This window comes from Dipodomys ordii, unplaced genomic scaffold (genome assembly GCF_000151885.1).
Source record: "Dipodomys ordii isolate 6190 unplaced genomic scaffold, Dord_2.0 Scaffold97, whole genome shotgun sequence".
Classification (NCBI taxonomy): Eukaryota; Metazoa; Chordata; class Mammalia; order Rodentia; family Heteromyidae; genus Dipodomys; species Dipodomys ordii.
The window spans coordinates 3,870,408-3,889,473 of record NW_012267313.1 but is presented as its reverse complement, the minus strand read 5'-3'; the positions used below and the strand labels follow the sequence as shown (position 1 = coordinate 3,889,473).

The window sequence follows — 19,066 nt, the reverse complement described above, 5'->3', positions numbered from 1 at the left end:
CATAGAGGTCCTTCACTTCTTTGGTTAAGTTAATTCCTAGGTATTTTATTTTTTGTGGGGCTATTACAAATGGAGTTGCTTTCCTAATTTCAGCCCCACTTTTCTCATTGTTGGCATACAGAAAAGAAAAATATGGAACGCTTCACGAATTTGCGTGTCATCCTTGCACAGGGGCCATGCTAATCTTCTCTGTATCATTCCAATTTTAGTATATGTGTTGCTGAAGCGAACACAATATTCTTAAATAGCTGTTTTGCCACCAATGTGTTCACTTGGAGAGTACATTGATTTATGTTTTCAGGTGAATCTGATCTACTTACTGGGTGTGTTGTTGAATATTCCTGGTATTCTCTCTGTAAACAGAGTATTAATAGTTTTTATCCCATTGGCACTCTCTACTTTTGAAGGCATTTCTATCATTAGAAATTGTCCAAAAGGCTCACAAAACAGATATTTTTCTTGGTTGCTTCCTTAGATTTGCTATATATTATTTGCATCAGGTTTTAGAGCTTTATCAAGTATTTTGGTAAAGAAAAATAGAATGACTCTTGAGATACTACTAAAAAACACTGGAACAGCCTTCATTTGCAGTGGATAACCACCACTTCAAAAATGACTTCCAGGGGCTGGGAAGATGGCTCAGTGGTAGAGTGTTTGCCTCACATGCGTGAGGCCCTGGGTTCTATTCCTTAGCACCACATAAGCAGAAAAAGCCAGAAGTGGTCCTGTGGTTTAAGTGGTAGAGTGTTAAACTTGAGCTGAAGAGCTCAGGGATAGCGCCCAGGCCCAGAGTTCAAGATCCACAACCGACCAAAAAAACCAAACCAAAACAAAAAGGCTTCCATTTTTATCCCCATGCCACAAATCAATACATCCTCTTATTTTTTAGATTTGTTTTCCCAATTTTTTTTTTTTACACCACTGGGAGACAAACACTCTTTGTAATCTACTTCTAAACAAGGCTTTCATGGTTGGTCAAGTTTAAGTATTGAGGTAATTCTTGATTTTTCAAATCTAGCTATTATGTATAAACAAGAGATCATATCTTTCCAGAACATTGAAGCTTCTGAAGACATCATGGACCTCACTATTTTCAGTGATAAGGAAAAAACAACAGAGGAATTGTATTTTCTTGCATCAGTTTTAGTTTTTACTATCATGGGTAGAATAAATGTGAAGTTGCAACAAACTTAAAGCTTCACAGTGTACTTTACACAGCCCTCCCTTGCAAAGCCTTATGGCAAACAAATTTTGTAAGCTTCCCAGTTCAGAAATATCTGTGATTGTTTGGTACTAAGAAAAAGAGTATAAAGGAAATATTTAATAATTATAATAGTCAGGGTACTATTTTCTTTTCTCTTAGTGCAGGCTAAACACCTTTGATTTACCATGTATTATTTACCTTGTTAGTTATTCCCATGGTTGTGTTCATAAATAAAATAGTATCTGTTTCCGGAGAGCTGCAATCCTAGTAATGTTTAAGTGTTCAGGCTCAATGGTCACAAAAGTCCAGGTTTATATGTCCTGGTCCTGCCACATACTAGCTATGTAACTTCAAATTCCTCATTTTTAAAGTTAGCAGGCACCCATATTAATACATCTCTTTTAGGTTTTTGTTGTTGCTTTTGTTTTTAGCAATTGAATGAGAGAGCATGAAGACCTTGTCTGGAAAAAAGGAAGCACTCAAATACTAGCAATTATTATTTATTGGTAGCAGACTAACTGGAAGTATGACTTATTTTCTTCTAAATGTTTACCAAGAAGCCTAAATTAGCCTCTGGCTATAGTACTTACACATTACTTCAGGCATGACTTGTATTTTTTTCCCTAGAGGAACAGTCAAGAAAATAACTTTAATAACGACACCTACACCCTTAGAACTGTCCAGGGAAAGGGAAAAGACTCTTATTGCTCCTTCTAGGGCTAGTAAAAGGCACTATTTTCAAGGAGATAGATTTAGATTCCAGAGAATATTTTTTATTCAGCATACAATTAGCCAACAAGCTAGTGGTCGAGAATAATTCAGACAAAGGGGCTGATAAACTATCAGAAAAGGAGAATTTTTAGAACATTTTTTATTAGTCAAAGCTACTTTATAAATGTAGTTTTATCACCTAGGTAAAAACTTATCATTGATGTGTATGTATGTGGTAGTGGTGGGGGTTCTGGGGCTTGATTGTTGGGTCTGGGCATTGTCTCTGAGCTTTTGTGCTCCTTGCCTGTACTCTACCACTTGAACCTAGCTCCATCAACAGATTTTTGGTAGTTAATTGTAAATAAGAGTCTCATGGACTTTCCTTCTCTGGATGGCTTTGAACCACAATCCTCAGATCTCAGCCTCCTGAGTAGCTAGGATTGCAGGCATGAGTCACCGATGCCCAGCTTATAGTTCATTCAAGTTTTTATTATGGTACATTGGATCTAATTTTATTAATTGAAAGATCATTTTTCATTGGCTTTGTGTCCCTACTTAGGTTTTACTTCATAGAGATGAAAGGGATTGCACATATTCTCCTTAGTTTCTTTAAAAATTAGAGCAGTTGTGAAAATTTTAATCATTATAGTGTAATTTTAATAATTTCAGTGTAATTGGTTTTCTTCAATGGTAAGTCTACAGTACTAAATAGGTTATTGCATCTAAGTATGAAAATCAATTAATAAACACTTTGGTTAACTAGTAGCACTGAACCTTAGGGGAAATTTCTTTTCATTGTTTTTGAACATGGTTGTCAAATTGTAAGAAACTGCAGTTCTGTCCCTGTCCTATTTTTAACAATCTATCTGAGTCCATAAATTACAGCTTCCTTTCCTTTCGTTTGACATCCAGTACACCCTACTTGCAAAGAATGAATGAAATGCAGAATTCAATTGTCTTGATGTTGTTAATTACTTTCTAAGATGTTTCAGTACAGAGCAGCATTTGGCATGCACTCAATCGCTTGGAATAGTAACATCTTCAAGGACATGAGGTTCTCAGTGTTTCATTTAAATTATTGTGGAAGGTTGTAAAAAATGTGTGTGTATGTTTAAAAACAAAATGGATCTGCAAAAAGGGTAAAATAAAATGAAATGGACTGTGGCTAAGTCTGAGTGTTAGGCTTTCATGTTTGAAATTAGAAGGGCATTTCCAGGGACCATACTGGTGTTTATGTTTGCTTCCCTGATTACATAGGGAAATTCTGAAGCCATTTTTAATCATCTTGGTCTTCTATCTGAGGCTCTGTCCACTAAGGCACAATCCTACCAGCGGTCTGCCTGCCGCTGGCAGACCAATAACACCAGAGCTCAATGGAAAGAAAGGAGAAATAGGCCCAGAGGATTTCCATGTACTTGAAAGTTAAATTAGTAGGATTCAAATTATATGGACTAAGCTATGGAAATTAGATTGTGTTGCATTTTATTTTATTTTGCCTCGCAGAAATTTAAAAAGCATAGTTATTGCACATGTATTATTTTGAATTTATAAAACAGTTTCATCTCAACCTATATATTATGATTAACTTATTAAACAAGTCAAAGTGCTATAATTAGCATTTTGTTTATTTTTGTTGCTGGGACTCAAACAGGGGGCCTTGTGCACAAGAGACTATAATTAGACAAAGAAATAATTATTGTCTTGGTTACAAATGGACAAACTATTTCTTCATCATGAGTTGACTCATGAGACTTGGAAGTATCCTGGCAGTTTCTCATGCTAAGATCGGAGAAGGGAAAATAGAAGAGAGAGAGAGAGAAAGTAGGTCCAGGGAAGGAAAGAAAATGGAAGGGTAGGGTCAGTCAGGAAAAGAAGAAGAAAAATTTCCAGATGACAGAGTGTAAGAGATCATCTGCAGTAACTATAAAATATCACCTTTCAGAACAGGTACATTAAAAAAAAAAAAGAACTGCATGCTAGTGGCTTATACCTGCAATCCTAGCTACTCTTTAGGCTGAGATCTGAGGATCACAGTTCAAAGCTAGCCTGGGCAGGAAAGCCTGTGAGACTTATCTCTAGTTAACCACCACAAAGCCAGAAAGTGGAGCTGTGGTTCAAGTGGTAGAGTGCTAGCTTTGAGCAAAAAAGCTCTAGGATGTTGCTCCTAGGACTGGCACCAAAAAAAAAAAAAAAAGAAAAGAAATAAAAGGTGACTGTGGGACCATTAACTATTTTTCTATATATGAACTTTCAAGAATCTGCATACATTCTGATCTGCTTACCTTTTGGCTCTTTCTTTTGTATTTCTCATTTTGTCTGAGCTGGTGACCATATCATCATAGATTGGCACTGGTCTCTGCATGAAAAGCACTTGTCTTATGACACCAATTTTAATATTATAGTGGTGTAGAAGAGTTTTATTTATTTTTGGCAGGAGTGGGCCTTGAACTCAGGGCCTCATGCTTGCTAAGCAATCACCCTACCACTCAAGCCACACCTCAGTCCAGGTGTTAGTAGAGTTTTAAAGGTCACCTTAGCTTCATCTAATTTTTCATCCATTCAAGCCTTGATGAAGAGCTAGTATACAGAATAATTGTTAGATGCAGAAGGAGAAAGGAATAGTTAGCGTAACTTGAGCGAATGGTGACTGGTAGTTGACATGGAAAATTCTGCTTGGGTAAGGTAGTGAGAATGTTCTGTGGTCATCTTAGAGGTTTAGAACTGACTTTGTAAGCTATGAGATAACAGTGAAAGTTTGTTATTCTTGTGCCTTTTTTGGTGTCTGTTCTAGGACTTGAACTCCGGGCCTGGGCATTGTCCCTGAGCCTCTAAACACTCCACCACTTGAGCCACAACACCACTTTGTGCTTTTTCCGGGTAATTTATTGGAGATAAGTGTCTCACAGACTTTCTTGTGTGCGCTGGCTTCAATGTGTGATCCTCAGATCTCAGCTTCCTGAGTGGCTAGGATTATAGATGTGAGCCACTGGTGCCTGGCCAGTGCAGGTTCTTAAGCAAGAAGAAACATCATTTGGTAGTGCTGGAATGCAAGATAATTTAGAGGATGAAACAAGAAGATAAGCTACAAAAACTGTTGTAAGATGGAAACCAGCACCTAATTATAGGGCTCACAATTACAGGTTGAGGCAGCAGGGATAGAAGGACAGCAAGGAGGGTCCCAGATGCGGAATGGAAAAGTTGGGCAGCCATGGAGGGAGTGGGTGAGAAACTTAAGAAGTTCTTTTTAAGGAAGATTATGTAAATGGCAGTTCAATACAGATAGAAAAGAGAAAGACTGTCTAAAAAATAAACTTTTTGAGTAAGAATGGGCTAATTTTCTCACACTTTTAAACCATGGAGTTGAATGTGCGATTATGAAGAATTTTAGATGGGTAGACAAATAGAACTTAAAAATCGGGGCTGGGAAGGTGGCTCAGTGGTAGAGTGCTTGCCTTGCATGCATGAGGCCCTGGGTTCGATTCCTCAGCACCACATAAGCAAAAAGAAAAAAGCCAGAAGTGGCACTGTGGCTCAAGTGGTAGAGCGCTAGCCTTGAGCTGAAGAGCTGAGGGACAGCGCCCAGGCCCAGAGTTCAGGCCCCATGACTGGACCAAAAACAAAAAAACAAAACAAAAAAATCAATAAGCACAGATTTCTAAATCTTTTACTAGTTGTGTGGATGAGAGAACATTTTTAGGTAAGGAAAAACAAATATTGTGACTTTCATAACTTTTGGAATAGTATATTCAGCAACAAAATAAAGCAACAATTTGGTGAAAGAAAATTGAATAACTTAGAATTCGGTTTAACTTTAATTCTAGCACTGAGTAACTGAGTTATTCTGCTCCAGGAACTTTGCCTTTTCCTTAATCTTACTTTCTTTACACTATTAATGATACATCTCTCTCTCTCCCTCTCTCTATGTGTATATATATATATATATGTATATATATGTGTGTGTATATATATACTTTGGTCTCAGCAATAACACTTCATAGAACATAGGTAAATGTGCCTCTCTTTGGTAATATAGAGTATTTTGGTTAAACAGGAGGCACAGTTGGCCTTGGGTCTTAGGGTGAGGGTGCACTATGAACACACACACGTACACACACCTACACACATATATGTGTATATTTTATGAGAGCAAGTAATAAAAGCCCTTCTTGTCCCGGGATGGCAGAGTGGTGTCACAGGTTCATTGGTTTCTGCTGTTGTGTGGCTGGGCAGCAAAGGGTTAAGAAGTGCCCTTACTCCTGTTACTGAAAGTTAGCCGAAAGGCTCCCGGGAAGCCGGCCTGGAGGGCAAACTCATTGTTCCCTAACAAACGTCCTAGTCCTTCCATCCAGAGGATGAGTCTGTACCCAGCGGTTCGATCAGACTGCTTCGAGGGCAGGGACCACCACCCACAGGGTCCCCTTCACTGACTTTGCAGGGCCGGGGTGGCCCTGGGGTGGCCCGCCAGGCTGCTGTGAGTCAGGGCGCTGACTGGGAGAGCCAGGAAGCCCTGGCCTGGAGAGACCCCGCCCCAGCCCGTGTGAATCGCCCGCTGCGGCGAGGGGGCGTGGCCGGCTCATGCTAATGAGCAAGTTGCCAGGCGAGACAGGAACTTCATTCCCCTGCGGGTCGGGATCCTAGAAACTATGCCCCTTCTCTCACCATGAGCTGGCTCTCCAATTCTCCAGGTGTCGTGCTCACCGCCTACCACCCCAGCGGCAAGGACCAGGCCGTGGGGGACAGCCCTGCAAAGGGAGGTGAGGAAGCCACCTCGAGGTAAGTCCCGGCCTTTGCAAGCTAGCACACAAAGCAAAACCTCTTACCTGTGACAGGGAAGTTGGTGGAGCGCGTAGGGAGAGAAGGTAATTAATTACATGTGCACCTGGACCTAACCTCGGGCGGCAGCCGAGGGATCTGGGATGGTTGTGGGTGGGTGGGTGTGTGGCGGGGTACTTTCCACCTCCTTTCCTCCAGGTCTGAAAGAACCTAGGATTACCAAGAAGAACTGGGAGGAGCCAGGGATGTTATTTGTGAATTTTACAGCCAGCAGACCACTTGCTTAGCAGGTGCATTCGCGAACTGCTGTGAGATCCAGTGACTGTGTTTGAAACACTTGCTAGGACTTGGAATTGTGAATGGGCTCCAGGCATCTCCCCTGGAACTGTTAGCTGGGAAAGTCGGCCAGGACCCAGGGAAGCTGTTCACTGTACAAGCTTTTGTTGTCAGAGTGCTTCCCTCCACCCACCCCCCTTCCCTGTGAAAGCAGACCTCTTGGGCAAAATGCCCAAGACACTGGCCTGTGGCAGTATGCTTCACATTCTTTCTGTGTATGTGGCTATTTTATTTTCCTCCCCTCCCCTTGAGCTTTCTAAAAGGAGTTTCTGTCAGGAGATAGTACTCTGCCACAGGAGTGAAATGTGGTTAATGTTAAATCGCTTTATAGGCAGACAGGGCAAATGTCCTTCCAGACTGCTGAGGTGCAGAGTATCTTTCTCCCTATTCATGTACTTTGTTCTGTTTTCCAAGAGAGATTTTTTTCCCCCTTTCTCCCCTTAATGACCTTCTTACTAGCTGAACTTTTTTTTTTTAACTTCTAGACTTAGATATAGATTATAAATATTGGCCTGGAAAAAAGAGCAGATGCTAACCTCATCTCCTGGGAGGCTAAATGAGTTGTTCATAAGGTCATTTCCCCCTGATGCTTAATGTGATAATAAAACTGGCTTTGTTCTTATATGACTGATGCCTATGCCTGAAGCTGAAATAATGCTGCCTTTCATTTGTTTTCAAATCCTCAAATATGGAGCGTGGGAAAAACAAAACAAAACAGAAAGAACAAAAAAGAACTCCAAAGGAATGGCAGTAATACTCTGAGTTGGACCTAGGCTGATCAAAACTTTCTTTTAATAAGTTATGAACAGAATGTATTCCACTGTATGAATTCATTTCCAAAGATCAAAGAAGACTGTCTGCTTCTGCTTGACATGTGTTACTATTTTATTTTCTGTTTAAAGTATTTTCTGTGAACATCATAAATTGTTTTCATCTATTTTTTTTTCTGGAGTACAGTAATACATTAGCAATCTCTCAGCAGAAAGCATTTTCATACCAGTCATCACTTGGCTTTCACTTGCGAGTCACTATTGTGTAAGCTCAGCAGGTTCTTCAGTGACTTTAGGCAGGGTGGCCCAAACATAGTAGACTGGTTCTGAGAGTGGACCAGAATCTAGGGGCCTGGAATTCAAACTCTTATTTCACTGTGAGAACTTAAACTGCTGGGGATCCTGAGGTTATGGCCAAGTCTATAGTTCTAATCTTTTGCCTGGAGCTGTAGTTTGTTTGTTGTAGGTAGTTTATACTTGAATAGGTAGAGCAAACAAAGAAAGGAATGGAACATTCTCAAGCTGTTGCTGAAACAGAGACTAGTGGCACTGAAGGGAAAAGTAGGTAGTGGTCTATGAAGAGAGGTGATTGCTCGCTTGAGGCCACAGCTCCAAATTGGCTCCCAAAGGCTTCTCCTGCCAATTGTCATATTGCTTGGCCCATACCAACATAGGTTATGATTATCCCAGTGCTATTTGTTTTCGTTGGTTGGGGAAGGAGGGAGCTTAGTGTGAGGGATGGGAGTAAAGGCATGGAGGAAAGATGAGAATTCACTGGTTTTTTCTCTTACACATAGAATATTTTTTATCAGATAAATGAATGCAACTTTGGGAAGTACATAATTTAGCCTAGAAAGTTGAGATACTGGGCTTAGCATTGGAATAGGGTTGAAGGGAATGAAGATGGGTCAGTAATGTTCCTTGGGGATGATGATGATGACAGAGGATTTGCATGACTTTGGCTCTGGTTGGGGTGATTGGCTGGTTATTTAAGCATTCGGAAGCTGATCTAAGGAACATGTTGATGGCCAGTTTTATAAAGCACTTTGAAGAAGAAAAAAACCCAACCTCTTAAAAAGAGGCTAAATTAGACTTTGCATTCCCTCCTGACTATTTAAAAGTTGCTAGAGGTAGCACAATATTCTGACCTTGTTTATCACAAGATAAAATCTCTTCTAAATTATCTGTATTTTGTTCAAACATTTGATTCAGTAAGATAAGCTCATACACATTTAATGATATTTAAAAAGTAAGGGTTATGTATACAATTTAGGATCTTTATAGAATATGTTTGGGTTTTTCTTACAAAAGTTTATTTTTTAATCTTTTAAATTTAAAAATTTTAATTGTTATTATAAAGGTCACATACAGAGGTGTTATAGTTATATAAGTCATGTAAAGATTACATTTTTTTGGACAATATCATCCTTTTCCTTGCTCTCTCCAAGTTTTTCCTTCCTGTCCCTACCCAAAAGTTGTATAGCTTATTGTCAACATTTATGAAGTTTTTAAAAAAAATTGTTCTAGTCTTCTGAGGAATTAATAAATGATTATTAAAGAATCTATTGGTCTAAAATTCCTTCTATTTCACTTTTTCTCCTTATCAGAACACATTCATTGGATGCCAGCTTAAAAAATTCCTCATACTTTTAGCTAGGGCCTCCCAACTATTTGCAGAATCTTTTTATTTTTGTAGGGGCATGTGGGTGGGTAATATTTCATCCATAAAGCATCAGGATTTGAAGACTTAAGTTAAAATTAGTTGTTCTGGCTTACTTGTATGCAGTCCAATGTTTCCAAAGAAAACCACTTTTTGTGTGTGGCTATATTTATAAGACTTTATTTACTCTTTTCCAAGCAAGCTTCAGAGTATTTACATTACAAAAAAAGACAGTTTTTCAAAGAATACAGTATTTGATCTATTTTTAGCCATTCTCTTGACTTTATCATCATCTTAAGAAAAACTGTTCTGTTCACTTTATATTTTTTTCATGTCTTTATACTAATGTCAGTGATGTTTCTTATTGGAATTTTTTACTCTAGAATAATATTTGTCTATTTTGCTTAAACAGGCTACGTAAGACCTTGCTCATTCCCTTTACCATTGGTGTTAGGTAGTTTCTTATTGGAATTTTTTTTTGGGGGGGCCTGGGCGCTGTCCCTCAGCTCTTCAGCTCAAGGCTAGCACTCTACCACTTGAGCCACAGCACCACTTCCGGCTTTTTTCTTTTTGCGTATGTGGTGCTGAGGAATCGAACCCAGGGCCTCATGCATGCAAGGCAAGCACTCTACCACTGAGCCACCTTCCCAGCCCTTTTATTGGAATTTTTAACTCTTGAATAATCTGTATGTTTTGTTTAAACAAGTGTGTGAGAGTACTTATGTAGGACCTTGCTAATTCCACTTACCATTGGTGTTACAAAGGGAAACCAGGAGGGAATGCATTGTTGGGCACCCACCTTTTAGCCCAGGACTCAGAACAACTTGCCTGGGTTCACATCCTGTGCCTCTCAGTCATTAGCAGTGTGCTCTGGGACAAGTTTTTTTGAACTCTTATTGAACTTCATAATGGCACTTACTTCATTGGAATGGTTACAGGGGATGATCATGTAAAACTCGTCAGACAGTGTCTGTTCCATAGCTCAGTACAACTTCCCTTAGCACTAGCTAAAGAAAATGATAGAGATGATCACACTTTTTAACATATGGAACCTTCTGTGCCCTCACTTCAAAGCATGTTTGTATGTCTCATTTGTCATGTGTTAAGAAACATGATGTGCAGGCTTACCAAAGAATGATACATTTGAAAATTGAAGCATGATATCTAAAGCCTTAAAAGTCTGAAAGACATTGGAAATGTCTTTTGATCGGTATTTTTTTAAAAAAAATTTCTAACTTTTATCATTTGCCTATAGAAGTCTTACCTTGAATTTTTATCATTTGCCTATAGAAGTCTTACCTTGAACTTTTATCATTTGCCTAGAAGTCTTACTTTAAATTTTTATCATTTGCCTGTAAAACTCTTACCTTGAATCACTGATGGGCATTTCAGACTGCAGACATTGACTTTTAGGCAAAATGGAATGTGGGTGGATCCTTTTTTGGTAATGTGGACTTCCACCTGACTCCAGAAGTTCTATTTTTCACAGCATCCCAAATGGTACAAGGGTGTATCTTCATAGGCTTATTATGGTTCCACACTCTCCAAGTCTCCCTCAGTTCTTTATCTATAAAAATAAATTTGGGCCAGGTGCCAGGTACTCAAAGAGCCTGAGGTCGGAGGATTGTGGTTTTAAGCCAGCCCAGACAGGAAAGTTTGTGAGACTTTTATCTCTAATTAAATACAAAAACAAGACAAAACAAAAAACCTACCAGAAGTTGAGCTGTGGCTCAAGTGGTAGTCTGCTAGATTTGAACAGAAAAGCTCAGGGAGAGTGGCCAGGCCCTGAGTTCAAGCCCCAGGACTGGCACAAAAGGGGAAAAATCCATTCAGCCATTAGATTTTTATATTAAGTTTATACTAAGTGTCAAACAGTTGCCAGGTTCTGATGTTATAGTGGGAAACAGAATGGAGTTAGTTAACTTTTCAAAAAAAACAATATAATGGAGGAAGGATTGATTTGGGCTCATTGTTTCTGTTATTCCAATTGTTTCCACTGCTTTAGGCCTGAGGTGAGGTTGAGCAACCCTAACATCAGGAACAAGCAACAGAGGAAGCTGTTGATCTCATGGTAAACAGGAAGATGAGAGAGATCAACAGAGAGGGGGCCCAGGACTCCATTCAACTGGGTTGCATGGTTATTCCTGAATAACCTACTTCATCTAAATAGGCCCTAAATCCTGAGAGTTTTCTTTACCTCCCAAATTAGTGAAGATCAAGACAAGTGAAGATCAACACAAAAGTTTGTGGAGGACATTTCATATTGAAGCTATAGCAAAGAATAACATCTGTGTGTGGGAGTATGTCCTGGGGTAAAAAATAAGAAAAGAGGAGCAAGCCCTGTGGGTAGCTAGGACCCAGAGCTGTTGTTTGTAGGAGTTAGGGAGTGTAGGATTCATGAGCTTGCAAGAAGCTCTGAACCAGACATCCAGAGGAGCAAAGACTTGGGTGTGGAGACAGGGGTGAGGCAAACAACAAGATGACTTTATAGAGTATTTGGGTACCTTGATTTGGGTTTAAAGCAAGATAAAAAGACATTGATGGGGGGAGGGTTTTGAGGGAGAACAGAGCAGATTTTAGTATCCAAAGTTTCCTCTGGTGCAGTGTTGATTGTGAATTGTAAGAACAGCAACAACACAGAGGTGGTAAAGGTGACCTGGGCCACGGTCTCAGTCACTGGGAAAATGGAGGGAGTGAGCGGGGAACTCTTAGGAAGGCAGAATCTGCAGGATTTTCTGATGACAGTGGTATCTGATGACAATCCTGCATCAATGAGTTTCCCAGCTGATGTTCCCTTGTTTCTCTTCTTTTTCTGATAAGATTTGCTAAGGGTCTGTCAATTTTGTTAAGTTTTTCGAAGAACCAACTCTTTGTTTTGTTGATTCTTTCTATAGTTTTTTTGGATTCTAATTCATTTAATTCTGATTTAATTTTGATTATTTCTTTCCATTTCCATGGTGATGTTTCCATTCTCATCTCTGAGTTTATTAATTTGGGTGTGTTCTCTTCTGTTCCCTTGTTTCTGACTTGTCCTATTTAGGAGGTCTGTGATTTTTGTGGGTCTACTTGAAGTTTACTTTAAGCTGGGCATTGATGGCTCACACCTGTAATCCTCAGGAGGCTGAGATCTGAGGATCATGGTTCAAAGCCAGCCTGGGAAGAAAAGTCTGTGAGACTCTTATCTCTAATTAACCACCAAAAAATGAAAAGTGACACTTTAGCTCAGAGGTGTACTTTAGCATTATACTTTAGCAAAAGAACTGAAGGACAGAGCCCAGGCCCTGAGTTCAACCTTTACAACCCAATAGTAACCAAAAAAGAAATTTACTTTATAGAACTTATTAATATATTCCTTGCAACTTATTAATTTATACCTTGCAAATTACCTACTCTATATCCCCTAAATCTGCTAAAATGTGTCTTGGTTTTCATTTCATGTTTCTTCTTTCTTTCACTGTGCTAAGTTCATGGTCACTCTTGTTTAAATGAGGTTTCCTTTATGTAAAGATTTATTATTGTTCTGCTTGTGTGTCAAGTCCTATTGGTATTTCTCATAAATGTTAAGGCAAAATGAACTCTCAATGATGGATACATTTACTTTGATAACCATGATTTTTGCTGAACTCAATGGCAGCTAGCCTGAAATAATTTTTTATAATTGGACCAGCCATCAGAATGTAGGATTTTTCTTCTTATTTTTTAACGCCCCTACTAGCTGTAAATATCAGTGTCATTCACACAGAACAGCACAGCATCCTAGAGGCCAAGGTTGCCACTAGTGGCAGTAAATGTTCCCAGGCTTCTTGATTGATTCCACCTGCTGCCTTCTCTCCCTTGCTTTGTCTTGACTCAGCTCTGCTGTAGAGTCCTCTGTCTTTGTAGGGGTGTTGCTGTCAGTGTGTTTTTGAAACTGAGGGCCTTAGATCATGCTTATAGTGCTTGTTAGTGGACTGATCACCTCATTGTTTGGGGAGAGAGGGAAGGTATAGTAGACCATCCTCACCTGAACTCTTGTCTCATTGACTGTCCTGGTCCATACCTTATTTCATATCAATACTTTCAGTTGGGTGGTTTGTTGCAACAGTTTCTCTCAGTATGATATGCCATAGGCTTTTTTTTATGACAAAAGGAAACAGTAGAAGACTTAACATTAGAAGAGAGTAGATATGTGCTGCGGAGATGAGAGCAGGGGAAACAGAAAGGATGTGTAGATCCTTTTGAAGACATGGTCTTCTGATTTCTGAGTTTATCACTGTAAACTGGCCAAGTTCTTTCTTTTTTTTTCCACAAGAAGTAAACAGAAATCATGATGACCTACGGGGCAAGTTACCACCTCTGGAGTGTTCTATGCCAAGGTCATTAAATATCTATTGAAAGAGTAGAAAATCTCATCTCTTTTTACATTTGTATTTTTGTAGTTCGTTTTTGGCTAGAAAGAACACAACATTTCTTCCAGGGAAATAGGGCTTATCATCAGAATCTGAATCCTAGGGAAAGGACGATCTCTCTTCTGCCCTCGGTGACTCCTTAGGTATCATTATTTGGTTGCAAACCTTCTCTCTTTTTAAGACTTTATTTTCTGTCCAGACTTTCTAACCTTATCCCTTCTGCTTGAGCAGGGTGGCTGTTCATGGATGCCCCTTGAACATCTGACTCATTACTTTATCTTACATTTCAACAAGTGGATTGGATTTTTCTCCCTTAATTTTTTACATCAGGGCATAGTGGACCCTAAGTAGCATATGATTGGTCACTCTTGGTTGTTTCTGGGCAGCAGGTACTGTAAGGAGAACAGATTCCTGCAGGAAGCATGTGGCCTTGCTTGCTGGCAGTGATTAGGATGTTTAGGATACCATCTCTTTCCTCATTTGTGAAGTCAGTAAAAATAATGCTCTCTCCCATCAGATTAATTATAAAACTGGGGAAAAATAGAGGAAGTGCTTTATTACTAAATCATCTTCAGTACAATTCTTTGTTTTCTCCAGATGTGTTACCCAACCTGCGTTATCATTCTGGGCTTTTTACTTTAATCTGTATCTTAATTTTTTGCTATTATATTCTGTTATAAATTTATGGTGGGAGGAACTTGGCTGTGATTTTTCTTTTTTTGTGGCAGATGTGTACACTGAAAGCTTGTAAACTGCTAGGCTGTTAGTAGAACATGGAATGAGTATGAGAGGGAGGAAGGAATAGTGAATGTCCATGTAGATATTCGAACCAACTGCTAGGGTTCATCTTAGTTCCACAGCATGATTGTAGACAAGTCATTGAGTGTTTCAGGACTTTGGTTATTTTTTTTCTTCTGAATCCTGGATATAGCAGTACCTAGTTCAAGAGTTATCCTGAGGTTTGGTTTACCATGAATAACATACGGAGGAGAGTGCTTGACACGTACAGAGAAGAGTGCTTGACACAAAGTAAAACATACTTTCCATCCCGATGAAAAGGCGAAGGCTGTTATCTGCTAGTGAATTAATCTGAAAATAATGAAAGCATTTGTGAACTTAATTACATAGTTTAGAAAGTGAATGCTTTCTTTACTACATATATGCTTTATTTAAAAAATTGCTTTGGAGTGAATTATGTGTCTCAGCTTATTTTAATAATGTGAAAGAATGCCAAAAATGTAACTAAAAGGGTATTTACAGGTATTGAACTCAGACTTGGAGGACTATTTTGAGTAACTGTTTTTTGTTGTTGTTGTTGTTGGTCACAGTGTTTGAACTCTGGGCCTGGGCGCTGTACCTCACCTCTTCAGCTCAAGGCTAGTGCTCTACCACTTGAGCCACAGCACCACTTCTGGTTTTCTGAGTGGTTTATAGGAGATAAGAGTCTCACGGACATTTCCTGCCTGGGCTGGCTTTGAAACACAATCCTCAGATCTCAGCCTCCTGAATAGCTAGGATTACAGGCATGAGCCACGGGTACCTGGCTTGAGTAACTTTCATACTTTTGTTTTGGAGCAAGTTAAATTAGAAATCTTGTGGTACTAGTAGTGAACTAGGAAGTGATCTGATTATTTTTAATATGGTTAGTCATTAGGAAAGGGAAAATCTTGAATACTTTTTTTGCCTTTAAAATATATCTTGCATGCCTTATGAAATCAGTTGTTGATCTCAAAAGCAAAGCTTCATGGAAGAGGGCTATGTGTGTCTTGGGGGTCTGATATCCATAGTACAGGTCTGGAGGACATACTCCCCCTGCATTTAATTCCTCTTGAGCCCCTGCCCCTTTCCTTTCCCATGTAGTGCAGAACTTTGAAAACTGTACTGTTTGATTTTTCTCTTCCTCTATGTCACACACAATGCAGTGACCTTAAATGTCTGTTGTACATTTGCTGTATGTTTGGAAACTGTCTTTTTCCTTGCCAGCCCTTCTCATATCTTTCCCTGTAATGGCCTTGCAAGTTGCTATACCCCTTGTAGCTCCTGCTTACGTGTGGTTCACAGATAAGGATGATTTGTTTTCTCACCGGGCACCACTTTTGTGGAAATGGAAGTACCCAGAGGAAGAGAGAATGAAATGTATACCCCATGCAAAGGGCAGAGATGAAGGCATTTTCCATAGTGGAGGGCAGGGGTGGGGGAGAGGGGTGGCGCTGCAGGGGACAGCACAGAGTGATCTTTCAATTCCTTGGAGTTACATATGCCCCAATTCTGCCATGTTAGGGATAAGACAACCACACTTTTTTAGTCAAGACATTCAAAATGATACTTATTTGTAGCATTGTTGCTGTGGGAAAGTATGTTCTTCATTCCAAGTAAGAATTAAACCTTTTAATCTAAAATCTTCACAACCAAGTTGGAGGTTACTATTCAGTAACCCCCTCTCTCCACCCCCTCTCTCTATCTCTTGTGCCAGTCCTGGGGCTTGAACACAGGCTTGGGCACTGTCCCTGAGCTATTTTGCTCAAAGATAACTCTCTAACACTTCACTAACAGCTCTACTTTCTGCTTTGGGGTGGTTAATTGGAGAGAAGAGTTCTTATCTCCATGGACTTCTCTGACTGGTCTGGCTTTAACCACAATTCTTAGATTTCAGCCTCCTGAGTAGCTAGGATTATAAGCATGAATCACGATTGCCTGGCTGTTCGTATTTCTTTTTGGCCTTGGGACCTTTGCAAAGTGATAAATGAATTTCCTGCCTCTAGTTTTATTTTTCTCTTGTATAATGTCATTTTCAAGGCACATTTCTAAGGCACTGTGCATACTTTAGTAAATATGTCTTTCCATGGCTCCTGAACCATGACAGTATTCTCTTGATACTCATATACTTGTATACATTTGTCATTTATTTTGGAAGATTTAAGAAAATGGAAATGACATATGTTCTTGTGATCCTAGTTGAATCAGGTTAGAATTGATCTAATTAATTGTGTGAAGTAAGAAATGCCTTAATAGCATTCTGATCAAACACTGTCTTTCTAAGTGAAAAAGAGTTTTGAAATTAAAATTGAAGTATACCTCTGAATGCTAAAGCCTGTCACATACCACCTATATTTGAAGAAAATAGCAGGTTTTATATAGAATTGATGAATAGCATCAAATGAAACTTGGATAATTCCAAAGAATATCTAAACATAGACTATCTTAAATTTTAAATTATTTAAAAAAACTGTCTTTTAACTAAGTGGTTGTGAAGATCCTAGTAGGGTACATATGATAGATATAGAAGAATTCTTGCTTTTGAGTTATAATAAAATCCAAGTGGAATTCTAAAGCAACTTTCCTAGAAGTTTATTTAGATAGTCTGGCACAGATACAGCTTTTTTTTTAACATGTAGAATTATTTTTTAAATATTTTTTTCTTGGATAATTGAGATTTAAGTTTGGTCAAGGAAAGGTAAATTGGCCACTGATAGTTAAAGGAACCTAGTCTATTTATAGGTGGTCTAGAAACATGTAACCTGATTAATGCATTCTATAATTAATGTTTTTACTAGAGTTACTAGTGCATGCTTGTTCATTGTTTCTCTCCAAAGAATATAGTCAAAGCTATAGCCTATCATCTGATAGAAATTACTTGACTGAATGTAGAAGTAAATGTGTATAGTCTTATTTTAAATGTTATTGATAATTTTAAAAAACATTTATTTTTGTCTTGCTTTGTTTTTAGACAGGGTTTACTGTTCAGCTGACACTGGCTTGGGACTCACTATCTTCCTTCCTCTACTTTCTGAGTACTGAGATTATATGTATAAACCACTATACTCAGCTTGATAATTATTTTTTCTTGAAAATGGGTACATAGGGGCTGGGAAGGTAGCTTAGTAGTAGAGTGCTTGCCTTGCATGCATGAGGCCCTGGGTTGGATTCCTCAGCATCACATAAGCAGAAAATGCCGGAAGTGGCATTGTGGCTCAAGTGGTAGAGTGCTAGCCTTGAGATGAAGAGCTGAGGGACAGTGCCCAGGACCAGAGTGCAGGCCCCATGACCAACCAAAAAAAAAAAGGATATATATACACACATATATATATATATATTTCCAAGCTATAATTCTTTTGAATTATATATTTGAATAATTCTATATTAAAATATAATCATATGGTTTCATTGCACTAGACATATTTAGGTAATTATGCAATATTAACTCCTTGCTCCCATTTTTTTTTGAGGGGTCTGGTTGTGGGGCCTGAACTCTGGGCCTGGGCGCTGTCCCTCAGCTCTTCAGCTCAAGGCTAGCGCTCTACCACTTGAGCCACAGCGCCACTACCGGCTTTTTTCTTTTTGCTTATGTGGTGCTGAGGAATCGAACCCAGGGCCTCAGGCATGCAAGGCAAGCAAGCGCTCTACCACTGAGCCAACTTCCCAGCCCCTCCTTGCTCCCATTTTTACAAACAAGATTCTTTGTTGAAGAATCAATGGAGTCTGGTAGATTATACAGTAAATGAATGTGGGGGATATGTGGGAAATTTCAGGCCTCAGAAAACTCTTGGATTTTGATAGAAAATATTGGCTATCATTAAAAAATAGTGACTAAGAAAACAACAATGACAACAACAAATCTCCTGACTGCAAGTTGGCTTTTAACCAGGAACCACCACCAATGTGTGGTTTATATTTTGAAGGACCAGGCAGTAGTTCCATTCTTTTTTTGGGGGGAGGGGGGTGGTCCCATCGTGGAGCCTGAACTCTGGGCCTGGGCGCTGTTCCTCAGCTCTTCAGCTCAAGGCTAGCGCTCTACCACTTAAGCCATAGCACCGCTTCCAGCTTTTTTTCTGTTTTGCTTATGTGGTGCTGAGGAATCAAACCCAGGGCCTCATGCATGCACGGCAAGTGCTCTACCACTGAGCCACCTTCCCAGCCCCTCTTCTGCCATTCTGTAGGCTCATGGTCGAATTCTTTGTTGGGGGTGATCATGCAGAGTGGGCAGAGGTATGGTCCAGGAGTGGCACCAGAGGCCCTTCATGAGTACATTTGGCATCTAGACTGCCAAAGAATCTCTTTCTCATGCAGTGTCTCCCCACAGCCAGCCTGTGCTTCCTCTCAGCAAGGTGGTATCACAGGAGTCCAACTTCTTTTTTTTTTATTGTAAAGATACTATACAGAGGGTTACAGTTACATGAGTGAGGTAATGAGTACACTTCCTCTTGAACATTGTTAGCCCCTCCAT

General features: G+C 39.4%; 1 protein-coding gene across 1 annotated transcript in view; it reads left to right on the top strand.

Annotated features, from left to right (window-relative positions):
- The first annotated feature begins 6,519 nt into the window (after positions 1-6,519).
- Positions 6,520-19,066, top strand: part of Arhgap18 (Rho GTPase activating protein 18) — a 137,241-nt gene continuing 124,694 nt past the window's right edge. The window contains exon 1 of the mRNA XM_013026879.1: positions 6,520-6,688. Within this exon, the coding sequence (XP_012882333.1) occupies positions 6,576-6,688 (113 nt within the window). The 5' untranslated portion in view covers positions 6,520-6,575. The remainder of the gene's footprint in view (positions 6,689-19,066) is intronic.